General features: G+C 40.3%; 3 protein-coding genes across 6 annotated transcripts in view; 2 read left to right on the forward strand and 1 right to left on the reverse strand.

The window, feature by feature from the left end:
• nf2a (NF2, moesin-ezrin-radixin like (MERLIN) tumor suppressor a) overlaps positions 1 to 9,414 on the reverse strand; it is a 28,368-nt gene extending 18,954 nt beyond the window's left edge. For both annotated transcript variants that reach the window (XM_051423690.1, XM_051423689.1), the window contains exons 1-4: positions 8,675 to 9,414; positions 7,200 to 7,325; positions 6,938 to 7,060; positions 3,856 to 3,939 (exon numbers count right to left, since the gene is read on the reverse strand). In XM_051423690.1, coding sequence (XP_051279650.1) covers positions 3,856 to 3,939; positions 6,938 to 7,060; positions 7,200 to 7,325; positions 8,675 to 8,788 — 447 coding nt within the window. In that variant the 5' untranslated portion in view covers positions 8,789 to 9,414. The remainder of the gene's footprint in view (positions 1 to 3,855; positions 3,940 to 6,937; positions 7,061 to 7,199; positions 7,326 to 8,674) is intronic.
• Positions 9,415 to 10,541: 1,127 nt separating this feature from the next.
• On the forward strand, positions 10,542 to 18,262 carry fbxo21 (F-box protein 21). Of its 3 annotated transcripts, none has more exons than XM_051423685.1 (12): positions 10,542 to 10,789; positions 11,393 to 11,528; positions 11,764 to 11,873; positions 12,028 to 12,149; positions 12,399 to 12,545; positions 12,778 to 12,914; positions 13,008 to 13,144; positions 13,662 to 13,841; positions 13,963 to 14,095; positions 14,212 to 14,402; positions 14,509 to 14,666; positions 17,041 to 18,262. In XM_051423685.1, exons 1-12 carry the CDS (start codon positions 10,566 to 10,568, stop codon positions 17,280 to 17,282), a joined length of 1,917 nt encoding a protein of 638 aa, XP_051279645.1. In that variant the 5' UTR covers positions 10,542 to 10,565; the 3' UTR covers positions 17,283 to 18,262. The 3 variants fall into 3 exon arrangements, with proteins under 3 accessions (XP_051279645.1, XP_051279648.1, XP_051279646.1); XM_051423688.1 differs by having other exon boundaries at positions 12,796 to 12,914; XM_051423686.1 differs by having other exon boundaries at positions 11,779 to 11,873.
• Positions 18,263 to 18,358: 96 nt separating this feature from the next.
• Positions 18,359 to 27,147, forward strand: tesca (tescalcin a). The gene is made up of 8 exons (XM_051423694.1): positions 18,359 to 18,609; positions 20,125 to 20,194; positions 20,755 to 20,835; positions 21,681 to 21,820; positions 24,935 to 24,996; positions 26,045 to 26,152; positions 26,241 to 26,288; positions 26,370 to 27,147. Exons 1-8 carry the CDS (start codon positions 18,549 to 18,551, stop codon positions 26,460 to 26,462), a joined length of 663 nt encoding a protein of 220 aa, XP_051279654.1. The 5' UTR covers positions 18,359 to 18,548; the 3' UTR covers positions 26,463 to 27,147.
• The last annotated feature ends 11 nt before the right edge of the window (positions 27,148 to 27,158 follow it).

A 27,158-nucleotide genomic window follows, 5' to 3' on the forward strand; every position in this document is an offset into this window, starting at 1 on the left:
AAGCTGACACATTCCAATGAGTGTTAAATAACATATTTTGGGGTCCAGATTGAAACTGAAAAGTACAACTCTATTTGGCTCTTTGCTGTTTAGACTGATTGGAAATCGTCATATCTATATCATATGCTGAGGTGACAGAAGAATTAGGTGGAAAAAAAGAAACAAGAAGATTGTGAGTGAAGTAAACAGTAAACATAGTGCAGAACGAGGCTGTTTCATGCAATTTTCAAAAAGGCACAAGTCTTGTTGAAGCCACCTGAAAAACATAGTGATTCCCAGCAGTGTCATTCATGCCTATTAGCTTGTCATACCCCCTCGCTACTTGGTTGGACATGCATCCCCACGCCCCCAGTGGCATTGTGGCTGAGGGAGCCGACCTCACTCGCTACTCAACCCTCTGCATTTTTCCAGAGCGGCTGTTTCTTGGTATTCCCCCGTCGACACCTCCCTGTAGCACTGCACCCCCTCAGAATACAAAGCAGGGAGGCAGTGAAACCTCTGCAGACCCACAGAGGCTGAACTGTTGGCTCACAGAGCATACACATACAAATAATGTTGGGAATTGTGTTTACTTTCTGTCTTAGAGAGGGTTGATGGAGAATATGTAGAAAACCAGTGTCACCCACAAGTTCGACATTTAAAAATCTTCATCCATCTTTTTCCAGCAGGGCAATAACTTGGAATCTCACTGTATGTGCATTTATCTGTGTGTTTCAGGTCCCAAGCACAAAGGTGAAATAAAAAGAAGTAAGTCAGAGCATTTGTGCACACATAGTCTTGCATTGCCAGACCTATTGCCACACTTTGTTTTAGTGCTGTGACAATGCTGGAGAACGGTCTGGCTCAACCATTATCACTCTGGTACTGTGTAAGGTGAAAAACATACTCTTGCTTATTTGTATTTCTTTAAATTAATCACAGCTGTCAATGGTGCCGGGGGGAATTTGTTTTGATGGAACATTTGCACGTGGGGAGATCTGGCATAAGGTAACAGTTGCTAGCTTGTTTACATTCGTACAGTCAGCAAGCAGGTTAGGGTTTTTCAGCAAGTAGGTTGTTAGCTCCGAAGTGAGTCAGAATAACACACACACAAATTCCTCCACTATTCATAACTTCTGTTATCTCCTCTATTCTTACAGTCTCTGTAACTCATACAAGGTAATGGTCGCTTTCATGGCTTCAAACTGCATTTTGTTATGAATTACACTTTTTCCTCCAATTGGAAACAGATTCCACGCACACATTCTGTGTGCGATTGTCCGCAACTGAACAGAGCTATGATTCACATTATTTAAAAAAAAAAAAAAAAAACTCTTTTAAACATTTATGCCATCTTGGAAAACACATTTACTTTCTCCTTATTCCTATCTTCAGGCTGGCATAATCATGATTAAAGATGAGCTAAGGTACCAAAGTAGATCCCACTGTGTGATATACTCAACTTCACGGGCTGTATTGTGATTCTGCACAAAAACAACTCATCATTAGAAAAGGAGAAGAGAAAGGTCTGCCAAAGACCTCTCAGCAGCTGCATTGATAAACAAGTACCTGTCTCCCTTTTACCATGCCAATTTACTCACATTGGCTCTAATCAAAGTGGACTACTGATTAAATGAAAACAGATTGTGGCCCCATATTCTTTTGCTGTTTCCAGATCGCGGGTGCTGACAGGAGAGAGAACAAGTCTCAAGCTCATTTGCTGATTTTTCAGTATCCACAGTCTCTTGTAACCTAGGCCTTTTAAATTGGCATGGGAAAGGATAGTCTCTGAGGGCTCCTGGCCAAATCTTTGAGGTAGAGCTCTGGTCTCACTAGACCCTGTCCGCCTGTCAAAAAGCTGAACCTCACTCTCCCTATCTTTTTGTGGGGATTTCAGAGAGATGGGATCCTTCAACCAAAACGACTCAGATTGCTTGAGGTTTATTAAGGGAGCTTTTTCCTGTGAAGTGATTTCCATGGACTTCAGGTAACTTGTTGTTTGATCCTCAACCAATAAATCAATGAAGATTTTCACACAGTGCCTTTCATACAGGATATTACAGTCTACAGTGCTCAGAGTATGCTTAATGAGATCCTAAATAAGGAAAACACAAACAGTGAAACAATGTAAAATATAAAAATGTACAGAGAAATAAGTAAAAAAGGAATAAAATCATAATTAAATAATATCATTACAGTATAAATTACAATTATAAAGACACTTTTAATAGCCAGTCTAAAAAGGTCAGTTTTGACTGGGGCCATACAATATGACATAAAATCTATATCACATATCACACTTCCATGCCTACCCTCAAATCTTAAGCAGTCGCCTGGGGGCTCATTCTGATCAAATCCCTGAAATGCTTAACCGTTTCCTTTTTATGCAAAGGAGCAGTAGCCCTACTTTAGTACTTTAGTGTCTTAGTTCTTGTAAAGATAAGCCCAGCCACCCAGTGAAGGAAGCTAATTCTAGCCACTTTATTCTGCAGTTTGGTTTATTCAGTCACTACCCATGTTCATGACCATAAGGGTTAGGAGGAGTGATTGAGGAGTAGAACGTACTGTACATTGACTGCTACAATTACTCAAACAATTTGGTACAATGCACGCAGAACAGACCCCATATGTATATATATGGCCTATATGTACATATAGGACCATTACTATATCAGTTATAAGATGAAAAATGTCCTGAGGCCACCAAACTGGACACTCTGCACTATTTGGTTACACCTTCAATTGACGCCTTGTGCTACCTGCAGATATGCTAGGATGATACAGTAAATTTAATGTTAAAATCAATACCAAAACTAGACGGTGATGGAACTATTGTGTAGGACGGTTCATGTATTTGTGCCGAACCACCACCATGCGGGATCGGGGGTCCAGTGCACACAGCCACACATAGACTACATGCTATGTAGATTGATGCACATAATGCAGAACCAAAGTTGACAAGCGCTGGGGTTCCACCTTTTAGCCGTGTGCCGTTAGAGAGGTTATCACAACATGCTGATTGCAGATCAGTCACAGTGTGGCAAGCACAAATTAAAGGCTGGAGCTGGAAGACTCGCCTGCATCCCTTAAATCAGTTGTTCCCAGTCAGAGTTTCTCACCCGCACCCTTTTGGATTTGCATCCTTACGCATTTGAGGTTGTTTCCCCGCTGTGCCGAACTTGAGCTGAACGGGACTTCTGTGTACCGTTACAGCCCAAGTAATTTGCACTCTTCCTTATCAGGACTCAGACAGCAGAGCTCCGAAATCAATTGTAGGTGATTTATGTCTTTTAGGAAAATTAGAAATTGGAAGATTACAATAATCAAGCCTGCTGGTGATAAAACATGCAATCTCTCCGCACTGTTCTGAGCCAATCTATAGTATATGAATCAAGTGACACACTACAGGTTATAACAGAGTTTTTAATATCTACAGCCTGAAATGTAAGGAGGGTAAGTTGAGGTTGAGTCAGTTCAAGTAAATTTTAACTTTCAAATGATGCTGTGACACACTATACAGTTTAGTCTGATGCCACAGTCTCTAGTGGTTTCTCTCTTCCTGGGATGGGCCTGAAAACCTGGCCGAAACATCTAAAATTGCTGGGTCTACACTGCTTTTCTTTGAAACTGTTGTATTCTTTAGTGCAGTTAGAGAGAGCACTGCTGTAGTGAATTATTTGCAGCTGTTCACACTTCATCAGACCAATAATTCAGAAAATATGCTTGAGGAGGAGAAGTTTCCATTTGGTCATGCAGATTTTAAAGGAGAGATAAATAAACCATTAAAGAATACACAGATGAATGGATGGATGGTTGGATGGATGAATGGATGTACGGATCTTGCTTGAAGGATAAAATTCCAAAAAGAGCACTAACCTTGGCATGGACGGCATAGGAGGCCAACAGCACAGAGGCCTCGGGTGGACAGTGAATCTCCTCCTCGAGGATCTTCTTCTTCACCTGAGGAGTTACCAAATATAAACAACTTTGAGGCCCCGACTAATCTCACCATGCATGTATCCACCTGAACAGCAAAGCCTACTTCATTCCCTAACCTTTCTAACACAAAAATCCATTCAGAATTAACCATGCAGATAATGTATATTCTGTGCCGTTTAGTTAAATCAGTGGAGAAGCTTTTCACTGTTAAATGTTTTGACAGCACTGAAGACATTTCCAGTGAGGGTGGGTTTTAGGAGGAAACTATTTTTATAATATAAATCAGCACATCTATTCTTTGTCTTCAGTGTATTACTTCTCCTTTATATTGATTTCCATGAGAGGAACAAATTCATTCTTGTGTTGGGCGCCCGGTTAGCTCAATCGGTAGAGCTGGCGGCCCGGGTTCGAATCCGACTTATGGCTCTTTGCTGCGTGTCATCCCCTCTCTCTCTGCCTCCCTTTCCTGTCTATCTTCGGCTGTCACTGTCCAATAAAGGCCAAAAAAAAAAAACTTTAAATTTATTCTTGTGAGATGAAGGATCTGAATCAGGTTGACATGAGATCTCAAACACAATGAAAAAAGACTTGATACCTTAGAAAGAGCAGTGACAGTGCAAGGTAAAACGCAACTTCCTAACAACTGTGCTTTTGACAGCCAGAACTTTATTCCCTTAATTCCACTTATACAGGAACCATATACAGCAACAGCACAGTGCCTCTTTTCAGTAGCCAGAAAATCACGTTATTATATGCTTGCAAACTGGGTAAATAAACTTCCAGCTACTACTGCTAGGGTACACTGGTACTTGCACATTTTAGAGAGGTCTGGAAGCAGGACAAACTGTGCCAAATAAATATTGTAAGACTTAAGTATCATAGCCACATGGGGACCTATTAGACACAGAGCCAGGGACTATGTACCCAAGCCAACATTATTTCATATGATCATTAAAGTCCTCCAAGAATATCAGCTTGCTAGTCAGCAGAGCATAATGACTTGACAGAAATGTGTGAGTCCTTGAAAAGCTCCAAATCATAATTAAAGGAGAGCACCACCCATTTTTATAATTCATGTTCTTTCTATGCCCCCAGGACAGCTCATTCTATGTGTGTGAATTCACTCCAGCACAGTAAGAGTGACAAATTCAAGGCTTAGTTTATGCCTTACGGAAAGAGTGGTTCATGTTTACAAGTCTCGACTTTACTGGCATGGATCATAGTAATAACATGAATTCTTAAAAAATCCCCTTTAACAAGCTCCCTCCAGATTAAAGTGCCAACGTCTCACCAGGTGTCACTGCCCATGCTTCGTCACCTGTCAAACTAATTGAATCGAAAACTTTCATAACTACATATAGAGCACAGAGCGGAATAGTACAGTTAGACAGTGAAAACATGCTTCAGCCATAGTTGTATAAGTGGGCAATTTAATGCTTCAAACCTTATCATTTGCAAAGGCAGTCATGCTGTCTTGTCTTATTTTGAACTGACATAGGTGTGGAGCCAGAGGTGACAGCCCCTAATCGTTGCAAGCGCTAAGAGGCTGAGGCTGCAATCTAGTTTACAAATGAGACTATGTTGTTGCTAAGATTGCAGGCCGGGGTGACAAAGACGTGCATGTGTCTGTTTGTGTAAGTGGTCTAAAGTGTGTGAGGGGTGTGTGTATCCGGGTGGGTGATCATTTCTGATAAGCACTAATCCAGCTTTCATGCCTGTGACACTATCTGAACAGAGGCCTGCTCCCGACATTATGGGAATTAATGAGAGCAAAGTAATAAGGAGACAGGCGATGCGAGGCATTACACATTTGTATTCTTCTCCCCTTGTAGCTGTGTACCGCTTTAACTGTTGTTAATTTGTCGCTGTAGCCAGGTTTTTTTTTCCCCACTCTGAAATAAATACATTACACTACCTCTAAACAGATTAAGGACACACAGAGACTTTATATGTCTTAAGTTGGTAAGTGCCTCTATCAAAATGTTGAGGAACACATGCGTGCTGTTGTCTCAAGCCATGCAACTAAACCAGCACAATGTGCTGGATATGAGACGAGTTTCTATGGGGGGATGAGCATCCCATGGAGAATATGTCATTAACTGGGCCAATAACTGAACCCTTAAAGCCTAATTGGTAATTGATAAATGTGGCTGGTGGCGCTGGACGATGGGAGCATAGTTACAAATCTCATCTCTTGCGAGGGGAATGGTGTGGCAGGCTCCGCAGGAATTCCCCAGAGAGTATTAAGTGGCGAGAAAGGGCAGCGGTAATATGTTGCGCATTGATTCCACATGGCTGCACACAATAAGACCAGGACAATGGAAAAGGTGTATTAGAAAGTGCTCTGCTCAACAACTTGTCAGAAACTCTGTGGACGTGTGCCCCCTGTTGACACTGGATCAGAATAGTAAGGAAGCAGCAGACACAGCGCATCAGCCAAATGCCTGCTGTGTGAGGGTGAAATGGATAATCCTAAATCTACAGAGCATTTTTAAAGGCTTTAATGTGTTAAACATCAGTTATCATGTTCTCACACAGCTATATTTTTAAAGTATTTATTTTGACTCATCTAGTTCCTCAGAAAGATAACACCCACCTCTAAGCATGTTCCTTTTAAAGTCCTGAAAACAGCACCCCTCTGGGAAGATTAGGATCAAGGAAAAAGAGGTTTTAAAAAAAAGGGTCTGCCCACTAGCCAGGCAGTAATATGCAGCTTCTTCCCAGAGGCATGTTGAATTTCAGGTTTTCTGTAAGCCCATAGCAATTTCAACCTCGAGAGCAGCAGAATAAGGAGATAATGTTTCAGTGCAAGCGTACAAAGAACGTTGTCATAAGGTCTTTATGACATGATAGACACAAATGAAATACATAGGAAATAGACATGGGGAGTATCTATACCCAGAGTGAAAAGATATTTCAATGCTTATATTGAATACTTTTCAATCTGATTTACGTTGAAATGGAGAAAACAAAACTCTTAATATAAGCATGAAAAAAGGTTTATATTATGTATAGTTACCTGTAGGAAGAAGAGATGCTGTGTGATGTCTTGCACTAACTCCTCTTCAGCATTTTCAGGGTAAAACTTGGCCAGGAAATGAAGGGTGATTGGTTCCTCCTTCGGCACCTCCTGATCCAGAACCTACGATAATGAACCAAAGAAATCAACATTTGCACGGTTGGGAGATGCATTTCCTTTTCATGCCCCGCTACGCCTTTATTAACAAGGTTTACATGATTCATGGCTGTTACAAGACCAGTATAACATGAGAATCACTTGCCTTCTTTTCCATCTTCAACCAAGCGACTGTGTCCTTTATGTCGTAGCGGAGCCCAAAGAACCACGTCTCCCTCAGTCCCAGAGTTCGGCACACCAAGTCAAAAAGGTCTTTTCCTTTCCACTTGACCTGGGAAATATAATTGTTTTTAGTCTTATACAATTTTATCAGAAGAGAAGAACTGAAAATGGGGAATTATCAGAATGGGTTGAATTGATACTGAAAGAAATGTGCCATCCTACAGCAAACAAAAGAAACACTAAACTCAAAAACAGTGAAAACTCAGTCTATCAGAGCTAAATATTGACATTAAAATCTCATAATTTGTTCCTCTAATGTGCACAAATTAGCAAAAGAATGGAAGCACTTGATTCATTATCAGGTTAAGTATTGACGGCCATTCATAAGACCAACAAGAATTTTCATCATAACCTCAGTCTCTGTTTCAGAGCAGGGAGCCGTGCATGTTCTCCTGATCCAGCTCAGAGCTATAAGGGAGCCATATCAGGCACACATATCCAATTTAGATTGCTTTCATCTCTAGCCTCTGAGCTAACTCGAGGTGCAAGCTTATCTCAAGTGCATTCAAGGTTGGCGTGAAAAAAACGAGTTAAAAACAGCAAGAAATGAGAATTACAGCTCCACCATGCAGCAGGGGATGCCAACTAGGACAAATCCAAAATTCCTGTGTAAGGCTGAATGAGCATTTTGTCTATATGACCGATCCCCGTTAAATGCTATTTACAAAACCCATAATTGATACAATTATCATCCCAGCACAGAAAATAGAAACCTGCAACTAACATTATGCTGCTCTGTGTAATTACCCACTGCAAACGTTGGTGTGGTGCCTCCCCTTTAAGTACAGAGGTGGTGTCTGCAAGTCATTTTGATGCCTTTCAGTTCTGGTATATCATCAGCCAAGTCATATGCTAAACCCCAAAACACTGCAAGAAGGCCAAAAATATATAATGAATCCAGAATAAATCAGTGCATTTTTTTTTTTTTTAACTCGCACTGCAGGATGATGCAGTGATGAGTCTCACGCCCTATACTGCAAGTCTCATACTGCATTGAGCTTTGCCACTGACTAAAATGTTCTTGATTCCATTGCTGCATAAGACAGAGATAAATTATAACAGATACAGTCTTCTATGCAATAGACCCACTATACCAATTGCGTGCGTTCAAAGTTACCTGCTGCCATCTAGTGTCGAGAAGTGAAACTGTCATATTTTGAGAACCATCATCACTTTTGTCTCCTAAACTCTGTACATACACGCTTATTCATTTGTCATTACAGATCATGGTTAAACACTGAATAACGTTGTAGCTGCATTACAATGCATGACAACCGGTGACCCAGTCAGTAGAAGAACTTAGATGTACTTGTTATGGTCAGGGCCACTGCAAATGTGGGGAACTTTTGATGCAAATTGATTGAAATTACGCTCAGTTTGTCAAACACACATACACACCTCGCAGCTGAACTCCATGTCTGACTCCATTGTGCAGATCCTGACGTTGAAGTTCCTGGCTTGTTTTCTCATCAGTGAGTTAAATCCCATTTTCGCTGCTAAGGCACTTGCCATGGCGAATAGCTGATGAACTATTCTATTATTCAAAGTCGTAAGTAATGCCTAAACCGGGAAACTGTCAAGGCATTGTGTCTATTATACTCTATGGCGTAGACGTCAATTGAGTAATTTGGCAAAGCTTTAAGAGATAAGCGCAGCTGGGAGTGTGACTACCTTTACGATAGCTCGCTCAGGATAGATGCTTCAAAACAAGCTCTATTAAAGTTTACAAAAGGCTTTCACTGACATGTTGTTTATAACTGTCTCATACGCATTACGTATTTTATGGTAGTTTTTTTTATTTTAGTTATTTCACGCCAGCTACCAAAGAAAAAGTTTACAAAAACATTTCGGATGAGCTGATACAGTGCACCGTCCTGCTGCTAGCTTTAGCTCACGTTAGGTTACACTGTTAGAAACTAAGTTAGCTATCGTTAACTAACATTACATATCCAATATAAGCCCTTGTCTTGCACTAAAGTGATACGTCTCTATACCGTGAATCCGTTAAAGTTTCCATCTACGCGTCCGAGAAATGATAAGTCCAATATATCCCCTCTGAAGAGTTCAAAACACTTTGTTAGGTCGCTGCCTAAACACTGTTGGGAAAGAGGCGCTAGCCAACTGGTGCTAACCGTTTGTTAGCCAACTCGTCAAAGCAATGCTGCGTTCAAGTGCCGTACGGAATGTTGTAGTAACACTGTAGCGCACATTAACGACATTAACATGATAACAGACAGGAGCCTGTTGTCGCACAGCGCGCTCTGAGATTAAAATACTATATCTAGACGAACACGTTGATAAAAATGCTTTATTGTTTTATCGTTATATTTGTATGTTTATATTTGTAACCTTAATTATTTGCTTAATCTTTGGCTGCAATTTCTTTCCTTCGCTTCCTGACTCTTTCTTTCTTTCTGACCACTTTATCCTAAAGTAAACACAATTTTAAACAGGTAGAGAACAAATGAAATTCTAGGAGAGAAATTGTTTTTGGAAGTGAAATGATTAGTTGATTATTGGTCAATCAATCAACAGGAACTTAATCTCCTTTAACTGTTATGGTAAAGGAAAAATGCCAAACATTTCCTAGTTCTAACTTTCCAATCGTAAGAATTTGCTTGTGTTGTCTGTGATTGCAGATCATAAAATTGAAAATTTAATTTTCATAAGGAATTTGACCATGAATCAAGCAACGTTTCATTCACTTTATTAATGAATTCATACAGTATAGCACCATTTAATCAAATGTAAAAAATAAACCTTCAAGTTATTAATCGATTATAATATGATACATGTAACACAATATCTGGCACTGTGTGTGTGTGTGTGTGTGTGTGGGTGTGTGTGTGTCTGACCTCTTAAATTACAGAATAAACAATAATGAAAATAATAGTTGTGCAATCCTAATTATTTTTTTTATCAGTCATACATTTGGTTTTCTGTTATACCAATTCACTACAGTATCTTCTGAAGAAGATCTAATTGACACTGACAGAGGACACCTGTTCCGGTGAAACAAGTTAAGTGCCTTAAAACAATTCTTTTAACTTTTGAAGAATTTACTGTGCATTCCTCTTTGTAAATATATTATATTCTATAAACTGAAAAAATAAAATAGATACAATCTTAAGTATCCGAGGAGCATGAAGGTAGCATAGCTTCCCTTTTGCTCTTGACCCAACAACCAATCACAATGGAGTACACCTCATCTGCCCCGCCCATAGCTCTGCCCCCTGCGCCATAAAGGGGCGGTGTCTCAGCAATGAGGTAATCGGGGTAAACAGTAAAGATGGCGACGTCTGTAGCCGGAGAGGGGCAACCAAGTCTAAATGGGATTATTTGCGACCCCCAAACTAAAAAACTGACGGACCTGCCGACTGAGTTGCTCGAACACATCCTGTGCTTCCCCGTCCTCAAACATGTCGACATTTGTAACGTTTCCTGCTGCTGCAAGCGGCTACACGACGTTTGCCATGGAAGGGGGAAGGTCTGGGGACATCAGTACAAACTCAGGTGCAATGATTTTTTTGTTGCGTTATATCTTTGGAGTTTTAGCTTCTGGTGGGTTTTCACCACCATCTGCCGAAACGAGTCTCCCTGTCCTTTTTGTATTCGTCTTGCATAAGAGCCCTGAATCTCTCATTGTCCACTTAAAGGTGGGTTCGTTTAATGCGAACTCACAGGCAGCTGTCAGCCGTTGACATTCTGCTGATGCACCAAATTTACCATCACGCCAGGCCAGTGGCAAGCTTTTCCTCTGCAGGCAACTTTGAAGCTAGTAAAGCTGAGTGTTTAAACCTCTCGCAAATTGCAACTTGTGCTCAATTTTACCCAGAACAGCCAAAAATTAATTAGTGTGACCTTGAATGTTGCATGTAGCCTGTGAACTACAGGAAAGTACTGCTCCTGCCAAAAAGCTAAGCCCTCCTTCTGACTGACTTGGCTGCTACTCCCGATTGCTTTTCTTTGTGCAAAGAGAAAACCCAAGTCTGCAGCAGAATGATAAATTGTTTCATAGACATGTCACATGCTGCTTCAGGCAATAGGCTGCTAAACTCATTCTGAACATAGCCAATGGTGTTACTGAACTAACAAATTGTATGCCTTTGTCAACAGATGGCCAAGACTGCAGAGGTTCTACCGTCAGAATGAGTGCTGTGACTGGCTCAGAGAATACAAAACACGCCATAGGGTTGGTATACAAATACGAAGGACCGTGGAATCCATCTCAAAGAGATTCTTCACAGAAGTTGTAAGTAATTCATTTGTAATCAAGGAAACATTATCGTTGTGTATACCTTGGTTAAATACGTAGTTAAATGTTTCCTTCGCAGATGCATCATTTGAGTGACTATAAATCTCTTCTCTGTGAATTGGCTGGCCTTTTTTTTGTGTGTGTGTGTGTGTGTGTGTGTGTGGGTGCATGTTTGTCCAAGAAACTGTGCGCTTTTCTATGTTCCAAACTAACCCAGAGATCTGTAACTCAGCCTTGCGTTGGCCAGGTGCTGGGAGATAGCTTTGCAGAGATTGAGTCACTTGGGATGCCAGAGCACTTCTGTGAAGACGAGCTCCTCTTCATACTCAACTCTGACAAGAGGTGAGAGCCACACTGTGCCCACAGTCAGATACTTGCAGCACGTTGCATTTTGCGGTCATTAATGGCTTTTTGTGTTGATCTTGTTAATCCTCTGCGATTATGAACGCACCATTGGACCAATGCCTCTCTCTTCTGTTCTGTGCCCATCCATTAGGAAAAGCTTGACATTGAAGTACTATGCAAAGAAAATCCTTTACTTCCTGAGACAGCAGAATATTCTGAAGAGTTTGAAGATTTTCTTGGAGCAGCCTGCAGCGCAGCAGTCCTCTTTAGAGGGTGAGGCATACATACAGACTTAATGTCCAAACAACTCAGGTTGCACTGTTTAGCTTAGACATGTATATACAAATAGATAATATCTTTTTGTGACTTAGTGTTTATTAGTATAGTATTTGTTGTCACAGAAGCAATATAACCGACTTGCACAACAGCAAGTAGACATTTCATTTGTGTTTTATTGTTTAAAGTCGATGCAGGCAGCTTTATATTATGCCTTGCCACTCTCTGTCTTGTCTGCCCCTGTAGGTGCTGTACTGGTGGATCAGTATTGTAACCCACTGGCTGATGTAACCCTGAACAGCATATCAGCCCAGCTGGACGAGATCACAGAGAAAGTGAAGAAGATGCTGAGGATCAAGAACCCCTCTCACCCCAGCTTGCGTGTCGCTCAGGGTGGGTTTTCAAAACTAGCAAAACTCTAAATGAGTTGCGCTTTTCTTGTTGTTGTCCTTGCCCCCAGTTTTTAGTTTCAGTCCAAAATTCATCAGCACTGGACAGTTAAAGCTTAAAGGCTGAGGTTGAAAAAAAATAAATCAATACCAGTATATTTGGGCAAACTCACAAGATCCATATTTTCCCTTTCAGCCAAGTTCTTAAGAAGTTCAATTTCTTGTGTGTGATGTAGGTGACTGTTTTGTCGTAGAGGACTTTGAACTCCAGAGGCAGGTGGTGTGTGCCCTAAACTCTGTCCTGTATGAGCAGCTTCAATACAAAGGCAACGAGTTCGACTACTACAACCCCCTCAATTCTTACATCCACCAGGTAGGTCTTGTATAAAATAAGTCACAAGCTTTTCAATCATTTCGTAACATATTTGATTTAAGAACTGACTGGGCCTTCTTGTTTTTCATTTAGGTGCTACTACGCCATACAGGCATTCCCATAAGCCTCTCTGTCCTCTACATGACATTAGCCAGGAAGCTTGGTGTTCAGCTGGAACCTGTCAACTTCCCCAATCACTTCCTGCTGCGCTGGTGCCAAAAACCAAGGGGGTACGGTTAGAAATGAATAGCCTCTCAAGTTCCTCTAAACATTGTCTAAAAGTAGAGCTCTCATTCACATTGTTCATTTCTGGAGGAGCTTGAATAACCAGTTAACTATCTTGAAACAACCACATATTCCACATATTATTTGAGTATAAACACACATCTAGTTTTTTTAATAGATTTTGGTGAAAGGTCGTATACGGTATATTTGTATTTTACTTTATCTATCCATGTCCAAGTTTGTTTTACTTGAATTGGATGTACTATGCATCAGCTGACCCTGGGGCATTATGATTTCAACAGCCCACCATATTGGAAATACTGTGTACTTACATTGATGCATGCTAACTGGCACAAGGCTAATATTTTCCCCTTCTCTAGTCTTCAGCAGCCAAACTATTCATGCTTTTAATTTAATGATCGTAGCTGGGTAATAACAAAAACCTACATTTGGTTATTAAAACATAATTTGTGATGGATGTCTATTTTTACATATTCGATTAATTGAACTCTGTTCCTGCAGGAGTGAGGACATCTATGACTTTGTCTACATTGACGCCTTTGGTAAAGGCAAGCAGCTGACAGCCAAGGAGTGCGAGTACCTCATCGGCCACCAGGTGACGGCAGACTACTACAGTGCCATCAGCACCACCGAGGTGCTGCTCAGGATGGTGGGAAATCTGCTTAACATCGGCAAAAGAGGGTAAGAGAAACTAAACCCCTGACTGTAATAAATCATTTGAATGTTTTCTAGAATTAAATGAATAAGTGGATGTAATGTTCTGGTTTAATTACTTTAAGAGGCACTGCATGGTTTCTTTCAGGGAGGGGAATGAGAAATCCTACCAGCTGCTGAGAGACTCTCTGGACCTCTACCTCACTATCAACCCAGATAATGTGCAGTACCTGCTGCTGCAGGCCCGGCTCTACTTCCACCTGGGCATCTGGCCAGAAAAGGTGAGGACGTACAACTTCATAAAGTATTAACTGTCATTCAGTACAAAGCACTTACTATACATCCCTAAGTATTTCACCCAACTGCACTGTTCATTGCTGTTTGTCTTCTGTCCCAGGTGCTAGACATCCTACAGCACATTCAGGCATTGGATCCCTCCCAGCATGGGGCAGTGGGTTACCTGGTGCAGCACACGCTGGAGCACATCCAGCACAAGAAACATCCTGCCACGCCAGAGGTTAAGAAGCGCAGCGCTCCAGAACACCTGGAGGTCCAGTATTCAGTCGGCCTCATCATGAAACACAAGAGGTGGGGTCACAACGTTTAGTACAGCAGTCCTCTTCTCTGTTAACACATCTCTTACTAATACTCTCAATGCTCAAGTGTATGTGTCCTGTTTTATCTCTTTCACCAGGTCGGGTTATAACTGTGTGATCTATGGTTGGGACCCAAAGTGCACCATGAGTCAGGAGTGGATCACCACGATGAGGGTCCACCAGCTGTCCAACGGGGCCAACCAGCCTTTCTACAACGTCCTCGTACAGGATGGAACATGTCGCTACGCAGCACAGGGTACAGATCATATACATTAACATGGTTGGGTAAAATATCCTCATGATGAATTAATGTTTTTTAGGTTGAGAGATGATATTTAAAAAAATAAATTATCATAAATATGTATAAGTTTGATTAATGCCCCTGGGAAGGAATATATCATTGCACCCTCCAGGCAGCAACTACTAATAAAAGAGATGAAATAGGCTAAAAAAACGAAGATTTGTCAAAGTCACAAGGTTCACAATTGTGTATCTTTTCTGCTGCAACCAGGCATAACAAAAATTGCATTTCTGAGGGTCGCAAGCTAAAACTGCTGAGAACTACCACCTACCTACCTCTAATGACACAAGCTTTTTGCACCTGCTGGTTACTAGGGACAAAATGTCACTTATAATGCAGCCATTCAATTTCATATCAAATGATTAATATCGCTTTCATTTCAGTTGCAGATATGGTAAACTGGGAGCATATAACTAACTAACATATTATCTACTAAAAACATAAAAAGGGACATGAGCAGTCATTATCACAAACAATAGAAAAGATCAAAGTCTCATACAAGCACAGAGACAAACTGTTACATGGGCAATTAAGCTGTAGGTAGGACAAATAAATCCCTGTGGTATGTACTTGCACAATGATGCCTTGTTGGATGTGATGGATGATAGAAACTTCATGCTTAATTTACAGGTCCCCTCCTTAAACAACAATCTTAATTATTTTTTGCAGCATTTTGTTTTTGAAACAAATGTTACTCCATGATGCTTAATGATGTCATGTTAGTAGGGCTATTTGATGCTCATACGGTATATGTTGATCCAGAAGTACTGACTATTAATGCATTATTCAGCAAGACTAACGGTAAAAGCCTACAAGCAATGCGAATAGTTCAGTGGTGCTGCATCATATGGAAGCTTATTTCATGCACTTGAAAAAAAAAAAACCTACCCAAATTAACAATTTATTGTCTCATAATCATTTTTCATAATTTAAAAATAAAGAGCTCTGTTTTTCTGGATTAATGAGATACCTCCAGCACGTCTTAAGCTAATCTAAATCCAGCCTCTAGCAAGTTCCAGTGGGCCCTCATCACTCATGTTACTCTACAATTCTGTTATAAGTGAACTGTTTGTAGACTGGAGTCTCTGTTAACAGCGAAACATTTGTCACCTGCGTCCAAGCGCACCCCCCACTGTGACTTCCAGGGTTCTCCAGCCCCCTGCGGACCCTTGCAGGGCTCTATGTCCCCTAGCCTTGAACTCTTTTCTCATGTCTACACACCACTGGGTGCAGGGATGCTTGAAGTCACAGTTGGTGGTGCGCCTTGATGCAGGTGAGAGATGTGACCCACGTCAGTTCATTATAATTTATAATAATGCATTGCAGCGACGATCCAGATGTTTCATAGTGGAAACAAGCGGTGTGTGTGTTTTTTTTTTTTATATATATCATATATATATATATATATACACATATATATATATATATATATATATATATATATATATATATATATGCGCAGATCTATGTCCGTCTGTCACTATTAAAACAGACTCTAGTCTGCGAATCCATACACTCCACTGATAAACCACAGAAATGTAACATTAGGCTTCATGAGCCCACAGGCGAGTGCTGTGCCACCCAGTGAAGTCCCAGTCTCCACACACACGGGAGGACAGCCGAGAACAGGCACTTTGCCATGGGCACAAACCACACCTACCTACCTACCTACATCCCTCTGGTCCTCTGTGGAGTACCAGGGGTTGAAGGATAGGCGACACAGGGCCCTGCATGGGTCCGCTTGAGCTTGCTGGAGGCTGGATGTAGGATTTGGGTTAGGTTCATGGGAATGGGAGCCAGCCCTGGGCATGGAGAGCGTGCAGGAGGTATCTCATTAATTCAGAAAAAACTGGCATGATTTAAAAAAATAGTCTTTTCAAGTGAATGAAATACGCCTCCGGAGCATCATCCTTTTTTCTTTTCTTTTTTCCATTTTCCAAACTTAAGAGAGCTCCTCCCTAATAGGCTGACTTGTATATTTCCTTACTTGCTTACTCGGTTGCTTCAGTCTGCTAATGCGTTCATTGATTGTATGTGTTATCTTTGCTCTCTCCACCACCTCAGTATTCACCTCTAGGCTCTGTTCTCTACAAACCGTGAGGAGGATTTGTGTTGATCAATCTCTGTGCTCTCATCTGCTGCTCAGTCTGCTTTGCACAAACTGATGAGACATGAAAATAAATTACAACAGACATTATCTTGATAAACTAAATATTTTAATATGTGAGTTGTCTGTTTGTCTTTCTTCACCTCAGTTTAACCGATTTAGGTCACCTTACGTACATTACCTCTCATCAGAATGTCACACGTTTGCGTTGTTGTTCCTCAGAGAACCTGGAGCCCCACTCATCCCCCCTGGAGATCGGCCACCCGGAAGTGGGGCGCTACTTCTCTGAGTTTGCCGACACCCACTACGCTGCCAACGAAGAACTGCAGACGCGATACCCAGAGGACATGGATGAAACTTTGGGCACGGTGCAGGAGCTTTACCACAGACTGACACCCCGCTCTGGGAACCAGGACCAGGCTCCTGCCACAGACCAAAACAACCACCAAGCCATGTCCATGTAGCATGGTAGCAGTGGCCAACATTCTGCTGACCCCGGCTAACCAATTACTGGTCACCCAGTCTTAATTCACAGTCCACTTAGCTGATGCTTTGTTGCACATACTCATGACCAGGACAAGTGTAATGGACACGTTTTTGTACAAATTAGCCAGAATACAGTATTTTCAGTAAGTGTAACAAGAAACGGTTTACAAATGTGGTTTTGTACCATAGTCAGGATTCCTTGCAGGTCTGGAAATAATTATTTTAACATTTGCATGTCTCAAAGTGTGGTAAAAGAAAAGTATGAAAACATGCAGCAAACCTAGTTACTCTTTCAGTACATATATTTAAATACCACAGTGTATTGGTTGGGAAAACAAAGCTCAGACTATGGAGTGATATGCCCCAGTTGACGGTCATTATCCAGGATGCAGGATCTTCAGATCCACTCGCAAAGTTGATTTTGGAACAAGTGTGGAAACCCACAATAAGGCATAAGAAGACGTCTTGAAGAAAAAAAGAAAACAGACTTGAAGTAAATACTTAAGTGGATGAGTAAGTTCAGGATGTGTGTCCAGTTGCTGTAAATCCTCCTCTACTAACAACCAAGGAATGCCCCTTTACCCAGAGCTCCCCGACCCCTGACCACACCTCCCTGCACCCAGCACCAGTCAAACAAGCCCCCCAGCATATAGTCCTAACCCCCAGTCACAGTGCCACACCGAAGACCATAAAGAAAAGACTTTGTAAATTGACTTTTAATTCCCCATCTTTTGATCAAGTTTCATGCACTTCTGGAAGTTCAACTTTCACATTTCTAGGTTATGTTGTTTTTGTTTTTTTCCTGTATATTTACAAGTGAAACATGTAGGATGTTACAGCTCATCAGTGTTGAGCTATTCATAGAAAAAACAGAAGAACCAATAATGGCACCGCTCACTTGAAGCTGAAATTGCAAAGAAATAATAATAACAATAAAGCGTTTCAAGTTTTTTTTCTAGCTTCTCTCTGTCTTATTGTACTGAATTGAATGTCATAGCAGTTCCTTTATTATTGTATTGCGCAACACTAACCAGGATTTACTGCAGAAAACAGACGAGAAACCGGAAGACAACAGGTCAACAGCCACAAGCTGTGTGGATTTAGGACCTTGGGGAAGCCAGATGTTTCCAGGCCGCCTGCAGACTACAGTTGCGCTGACCTGCCGATAGCAGCGCAATAAAGCCGCAAAAGTTGAGCCCGTCGGAGCAGATTGTGCGCCCTGACGCACCGGCGGAACAGCAGCGATGGGAGCTTCGCAGACGCGCTCCGAGCACAAGTATCAGGACCTGGCGGATAAAACTGGATGTAAGTTTTTATTTTTATTTTTTTTTTTTTTTACTAGAAGAACCTTTTTTAATATATTTGAATCTATATAACTGCCGATTCAGTGTGCGGTTCAAGGTGCAAAAGTGTGGTGGCGCGGTGACAGATTGGGTACGTAAAGGACAATGAAAATGATGCAGACGGAACAAATAGGAACCTGATCATCGTACCAAGTTCTAACGAGTGTTGATTAACATTTTGATGGTCAGCTGATGAGATTAGTGAACGAGGTAAACTCAAATTATGTAAAGCACCACCAGTTGGACAAATACATGCAGTGCTTTAGCTTTAAATGTAACCATTTGTGATTTAGCGCAACATGCTGTAGTTGTATTAACGAACTATAACACGACTACATTTTTAATAAACTACACAAACAATCCATCCTGTGAGTTAACTATTTATTATTATTATATTTTTTATACTATATGCATTCATTTGTCTAATCACACTCCTCCATATGTGGATGGAAAAGATGAAACAAAAATGAAATGAAACAAACAGCAGACATAAACAGCAGAAGTGTGTAGATCTATTTTTAGATAGGGCAGGATCCTGATGTGAAATCTGTGCATGCAGTGGCATGCAGAGTCTGAATAACAAGGATATGGTTTCCATCCAAGACTGAGCCCAACTTTATTGATACTATACGGGTGAGACTTTGAACTTTTTTATTGCTTTCGTTTCCTTAAGGTGGGGCTTTGAACCTTTTTCTCTGTGGGCTCAGTGGGGGATTTTTTATTGATTTATGTGTTCTGGACACACTGATGAAATGTCTCATTGCAACAATAGGCCTATCTCTGATGGTGGAGGACAGACCACAGACTGCTGCTGTTGTTGTATTTGGCTAATTGGTAATTGTAGTTAATTGTGTGTTGCATGTGTTGATCCTGCACATGTACTGCCAAAGTCACACTGCCCACTCTGAGCAATAAGCTTGTTTCTGCATGAGGTCTTAGTCTGTCTGCATATTCTTGCACCCCACACTCAGCAGCTACAGTTGCTACTGCAAACATCCACTTAGCAGCCTCCGGTGAAGGGAAAAAAAGGTAAAAATAAACAGTGTTTACTGAAACAATAGAAAATGCCAAACCCGTCTTGATAGAGGAGCAGGCAGAGCCAGATTATGACGTTTAAACCTTTAGTGTGTGGTCACTGGTCCACACAGTGAGTTAATGATTCAAGGAACACTTTGAAATGGCATAAAAAGACAATCCCCACCAGTGCAAAGGGTGTTTGTTTACTTTGCCATTAAACTGATAGAGCAGCACCTGATCCGTTTAATAGAAATAAGTCTGTGTCTAATCATAATCCAATATATTACATATCGAGTGATGAGGAAAATTAATGATTGTATGTTTTTAGGTATTTATGTGTATTATTGTTTAATTGCACCTTGGACATCCTAAAAAAACTATTGAAGGAGTGCAAGAGGACTGGTGATGGGTGTGGAGTAATTATGGGTGTATCATCAACATACTTTCATGTTGTTTTCAGTTTCACTGGAGCAGATTACAAACCTTCACAAAAGATTCCAGCAGCTGAGTGGAAATGAAGATACATTAAGGTAAAATGTTAGTACCTGCACATGTGGCAAACCTCTGCTGGTCAGCTGAATGTGGTTTTCATTGGAACCATTTGGCCTTTGCAGTCGCCTCTAAAGATGAAACACTACCTGCTTGGTGGCTGTGCAGTGAGGAATTGTGGGTGTTTCTAGTATATCTGGCACAGACACAAACAAGCAACATATGGTGACACACGCGGGCTGAACTAATGCAGACGCAGACACATTAGGCAAATACAATATGTCGATGCATCAGGCACACAGAGATGACACATGCTGTGCGCACACACTCATTCAAGTATAAACACACATACACACACACAAACACACAAAACTGCCAAAGTGGCATGCTGGTAGTGATAGATCACAAGTTGCTTCTATTTAAAAAGAAATGGGGAACAAGTGTTGTACATAGCAGGCGTTTTTTCTGACTATTTACCTTCAGATAGATTTACTGTTCATGTTACTTCCTATAAATAACACATATTCATTGTGTTATTGATGCATGCTGGTCCTCTAGTATCTGTTTTGTAATAATGAATCTTTCTCTTGTCACACTGCAGTAGACAAAACTTGGACAACATACCTGCCCTTGCCAACAATCCAATCAGAAATCAAATCATTGAGGCATTCTTTGATAAAAGGTGAGTAAGGTCAAATTACACCACACTCTTATTTTTATTAACATGATATTATTTTGAATATATCCAAAACACAAAAAAAACCAAATGTATACAATCTGTCAAAAGTAAATGTCATTTTTTAAAGTCATAATTATTAAAAAGTCATTCTGTCTAAGCAATACATTTCTTCATGTGCGCAGGTTCTGTCTGTGCCTGCATGGGTTTTTCTCCCACAGTGCAAACACATGCATGTTAGGTCGATTGGCGAAATTGCTCTGATAGCGTGGTTTAATTTGCTTTACCTCTGCTTGTTTAGTCAAATTAAAACAATTCCATTCAAACATGGATGATTGAAAATACCTACAGTATATTGCAGCACTGGGATGGCTGATAATGTGGGGTTTCTGTTTCTGTTGCAAGAAACTGCAGCGCAGAGCAATGAAAACAAAACACGTAATCCATCCATTAACTAAAAGAGACAACACAGCTATAACACAGCTGTTGACATTTTAAAACCAGCAGTTCCTCATATGTTGGAAAGCTCAGCTTAACAAGAGAAATCACAAAATGGACTGTCCAATAAACAAGCTATCCATGAATCCATGTGACTTTTGTTCACAAGCACGCAAGTCATTTGCACAACGGAAACCGTATGCAAAAATACAGCCGTGAGGTTTTTCTTTTGGTTTGGCTTTGGACTAGAAAATTAGACTGATTGCACCCATAGAAACCAATAAACAAATTAATATTTTCAGGATTTTCACCAGGAAAATGTATTATTATATAAGTTTATTTACAATTTGGAAGCTTAAGAAAACACTACACAAATAATGCCTAAACTTTGATTTCTGATGTCTGTGACCCAGAAACCAGCATCAGGATGAAGTGGGCTCCTTCAACGAGATTGGCTTCGAGCAGTTCCTCATGGTCATGTCCCACTTCCGCCCTCCAACCTTAAAGACGACTGAAGAGGAAAAGGAAGCTTTGAGGAAAGAGAAGCTTCGCTGTAAGACACTGCACTTCACTTTCTAATAATAACCTTAGCTACAAGGGAATCAGATATACTTAAGATTCTTACGTTTGGAGCTCCAGCTGTTAGTCTAGAACCTTTCTCTCCTGTGTCTCCCTCTGCATGTCTCAATTATAAAATAACCAGGAACAAAGTGCACCACCCAGCGTAGATAACAAATCAGTGAGTCGGTATCCTATTTCAGTCACCACGGAAATGCCATAAACAGTGTGGTTATGCATAGCTGCCTGTGTGAGCATTAGATTTCTCACTGCATGTCCGCTATTACACTGCAGAGGATTGTGCGTATCCATGGCTTGGCTAGGAATATGGCCAGAACAGCATCTTCTTCTCCTCAACGCAGTGTCGGAGCTTATTGAGGGGGCACAGTGAATAAACCTGGGGGGCCCTGCCCACTTGTGCCCCCTCGTCGAGCCGATACTGCCTCAACCTACCTACCTGTTATTTGTGACTTCCTACATATATACGTATGTAGAAATCTAGCCTAAGACTTTGGCTACTGATACGGACATTCCTGAATGAATTTGTGTTTACTCAAATTAAAGCAAATTTACTGACACAGCATGAGACCATTGTTTCTATTGTTCGAAGTAAGATATAATTTGGGTATTTACTCAGCTGACTCTTACCCTATAAAAGCATGCTGTTTGAGCAAGTTAGAATCACGCTGTTTAAAGTTGGGACTAGTGCACCTAACCCGTATTGATGATAGAGTGTCATACTGTACATAAAGGAGAGAAACTACAGATAAAAAGTGCAGAGTGGACTAAATGCAGGTGGCAGCAGAGGAAAATTGGAGGGAACTAGTGCCAATTTTATCACCCGTGTGTTAGCTGACTAATTTGTGAAAACAGGGGTGGGTCTCTAATTGTAGCCACAGTCTTTCTCTAATTCTCTAATGGGCTGTAACCATAACCTGCAATTTACTGTTAATATTTTAGACCACTGAACCTTTTTGTGGTACAGTCTTCTGGCCAGTAATGCACGAGACCAAGAAATCAGAAATATACCAAGGATTTAAAACCTCTGGGACATATTATAGAAAGTAACTAAGTAAATTTGCTGTACCCTATATAGGCGCAATTCTGAGCAATTTGAACTTTACTTCAGTATTTCCATTCCATTCATTTATTTGTCAGCAATAGTTACTAGTTGCTCTTCATTCAAATTGTACATACTATAAGCTTATAGTGTATATATAGTACCATTTTGTTTTGTTTAGAATATACTTTAATGTCCCCATAGGAAATTTGAAGATAAGAACACCCCACAATTAAAAGAAAACTAAAATAAACAAAACAAAAACAAACATTAGTATCTCAGCAACACATAGCTTCCCATTAACAGTAGCCACATGCCCATACCACACACACCTAAACACACCTGACAACAGCGACACATTGCACCACCTTCATGGCCAACATCCTATACTACCTGTTTGAGTTGAGGATCTTCATGGACATAGGCAGGAATGAATGTTTGTAACGGTTCAGCCTGCTCTGGGGAACCCTGAATCTCCTACCAAAGCTGGAACTGAAGAATGTTGTTGGATCAGAAACTGTTTTCTGTGCCTATCTGATAATGGACTGCTCATAAATTGTTTGAAGGGACAAGTATTTTTTAACTCCCATAATTTTCATAGCAGTATGTACCAGAAGAGCAATTTGCGATTTCAGCTGTGCAGACAAGTTAGCGTACCAGGACTGCATTGTAGAAAAGCAACGTTAACTTAGACTCCATAGAGTTGTCAGACCTTCCACCAAAGAGACATTTGCCCAATGAACTTCTCTGGTGGTTTCATTTAGATAACTGCTTGAGGCCCAAATATGTAAAATTCTCTAATATTTTACAAAAAAGCAAAGACCAGAGAAAAGTAAATTTTCTTTTTTTCTACCACATTAATAATCTCATGACCCCTCAGACTGATCTGACAGGGGCCCGACCCCTTGGTTGGGAACCACTGGACTAAACCAGCTAACCGTATATAAAGTAGTTAAAACTAGCTGCACCTCAACCAGCTGCTATAGTAAAATGCTGCCAACAACAGATTGATGCATCATTATTAACAATCTAATAATGTCACATATAATAATCAGTCACAGGGGACATTTTACTGCTAATGCTTCTGTTATGTTTACATTGTTGTATTGATACTTTCAGTTAAGTAAAGGATCTGAATACCTCTACTGCAGGAAATGTGTTTACTCTGGATATGAAAAGTAAACTAATTTGGGCTTTATACTCTCACAGCTTCCTAGTAGAATAAATGGAGTTGTGAGTTTAGATAATAACATAAAAGCAGTGTGATCTCCAGGGTTTGAGAATATTAGGGTTACTTCAACTTTTTGTGATTATTGTGAATTTAAGAAAATATTTCATAGAAGTTTAACATTGTGAAGCAATGTGGTCTCCCTGCCAGCACAGGGACATTTTCATGGGGGGGAAAAACCCATTATAGCTCAAAAGCACAAGGATTTTGATGAAAGAGATCATTACTAGACGAGACTATAACCCGTGTCTGTCTCCTACAGTATCGAAAGACTGATCATGGCCTGCTTGGCTTCACACACACATTTATCTGAATTGTGTTTCTCTGTCACCTGTTGTTTGTTTATTTTTTTCCCCCTTGCTGCCACAATGACAAATTTCTACCCGAGGAACTTTAATGAGAAAGAAAAAGAAGACGAGCCAGTTTGACATTAAAAGTGACAGTCTATTGGCTGTTCTGAAAATATCTTCGGCAGCACAGTCAAAATAGCCCTGGACATTAACTGAGAAAGAAAATTTGTATTTTTCCTTGTCGGTGCCAGAGGACTGTTAAACATGAAGTATCGTCGTCTTGTAAATGTCACAGTAAATGAAAGTGGCATTTTAAGGGCCGAGTGTGATTGTGTACATTCAGCAGTGGTTGTTTTGATGTGCCCTGAAGGGGACATGCTTAGTTATTCTACTCTCTGCATCTTCATGAACATTCCTCTAATCACAACTTCCTCTGGTCTATTAGTAACATCCTGGCTTCTGTGATTTTGATGACCGAAAGTTCCTTAGAAATTAGACCAACCACTAAATTATTCCGTTCTTTCTTCTCAGTCCTGTTCAACATGCATGACACAGACAATGATGGCACCATCACTCTGGTGGAGTACAGGAAGGTAAGACAATGTAACCATGCCAGCCTTTGTCTGAAGTATATGTAATTATGTGTCTCTTTATACTTTGACATAACGTTGTTTCTAAAAAATAATTACACATTTGTAATGGAGTGTAAATAAATAGTAGAAGTAGATAAAGAGCAGTATCTTTTTGACTATATACAGTATCTTTTTGACTATATATATATATATATATATATTGCTGAGGTTGAAGTATGATGGAGTTGTACTGGCAATTACATGATGTCACAAAACTACATGTATTTTTTAAAAATTATTAGGCTCAAGTTGACAACCTAACAGGTGCAACACACCCATACGGTTCTGAGAAGAGGTATAATCAGCCAAAATAAGTGAGGGTGGATCGTGGAGGGGCAGTAGCTTTAAATGTTGTAGTTACACTAGCAGTTAGCTAACATGAAAATACAATAACAACCTCATAGGCCCTATGTTGCTGTTATCTAAATGTATAAATTGTTAAGTTGGACTTGCATTGTGGAAGTGACATTAAGGACTCTTGTTGAGCAGTTTCCTTCAAACTTAACTCGCCCTTTGTAGTGTGGCCATGGAAATATCGTCACTCATGTGGTTCACTCCAATGGTGTTTTAACCTTCAAAGTTCCAATGACGTTGCACTTTAGGACATCTTGGTTAAAAAAAGCATCTTGCTTCCTTAATTTTAGGAGAATAGAATGTTGCAATGGACAGCAGTGCTGGGGTGAAGTTACATAACTAACAGCATTACAGGTTTAATTTTAGATGGAAGAGTTAAAGGAGCGATGACAGAGATCGAGTTAAATCCAAATAATTTTCCAAACATCAGTGAGTGAGCACTTGTCTAGACTGGAGAACACTGAACAAACAACTGGCTCTAATGACTTCATGCCAAAGACTGGTAGCTAAATATGTGCATGCTGTACATACAGTAGTTCACCAATGATGTTATTTGGAGCAGTCAGCCTCTGAAATTGTCCCATGTAGCTTGAAGGCTGACGCTGTTTAAACACCAATTAGGGTTTAAAGACTAACAATGTTATTCTCATCCAAGGTAGTAGAGGAGCTTCTGTCAAAAAGTGGAGCCATTGAGCAAGAAACTGCCAAGGCGATAGCAGATGCTGCCATGTTGGAAGTGGCGAGCACAAATGTGCCTGACATGGTAATGGAACCAGAACTTAAGTTTTAAATAAACTCTCTGTGACACATCTGCAGCAAAATAAAACACTCATTTGTCTCTCTCCTTTCAGGCCCCAGATGATTTCTATGAAGGAATTACGTTTGAGCATTTTGAACAGGTTTGCACTTTTCCAAATTTAAAAATAATCAAAAGATCTAATTTTTTAAGTCACTTAAAGCATTTTGTTATCTGCCCGCAGATTCTAAAAGGACTTGAAATGGAGTCTAGGATGCACATTCGCTTTTTGGATGTAGACACCACAACAATGCGTTGTGGGAAATCCACCTCTTGAAGGAGTTGTTCTTGTAAAGGAATGTTTATGTTGCTGCTGTTTTTAGCAGAACCTCCTTAGTCCTTGAATGGAATTAAGCTAATTAACACTTTGATATGCACTAATCTATTTTTTTAATGGAGGGAAATAATTATAGACCTTATACCATACTGTACGTATATTTTTATACAGCCCTTCTTCTACAGTTCACTTTTTAAGCCCAAATAATTAAGTTTCAGAAAGTTAAAAGCATTGTAATAGATTTAGTAGATTTATTTCCCAGCTTTTGACAGACTACTAATTTTTATCAGGTTTCAAACTAACACTACTTCTTCTCCACTCTCCTGCTATTCTACAAATCTTTATGTAAGCAGCATGTAATGTGAAGTATCTTTGTACTTTTTGTCAAAAGGTTCACAATTCAGAGGCAGTCAGTCATGCTCAGTGGCCGCTCTGGCATTCATGGGTGATCAGTTATGGCTGACATCCAAAGAGTGAGAGACTGCAAGCACATACCATTCCTCTGCAGCTCCAGAATAGTTACAGGTCTAATTTATCCATTCCTCTGAGACTCTGTGTAACCAACCACTGCTGTTCTACCATGAAAATCAGCTATCAAATAAATGAAACACTTTGCCTATGGTTAATTATTACAGACTTGTACAAATTGTATTAATGAATAAAAAATTAAGACATTATGATAAAATGCCTGTGAGA

Source organism: Dicentrarchus labrax, unplaced genomic scaffold, assembly GCF_905237075.1.
Source record: "Dicentrarchus labrax unplaced genomic scaffold, dlabrax2021, whole genome shotgun sequence".
NCBI lineage: Eukaryota > Metazoa > Chordata > Actinopteri > Moronidae > Dicentrarchus > Dicentrarchus labrax.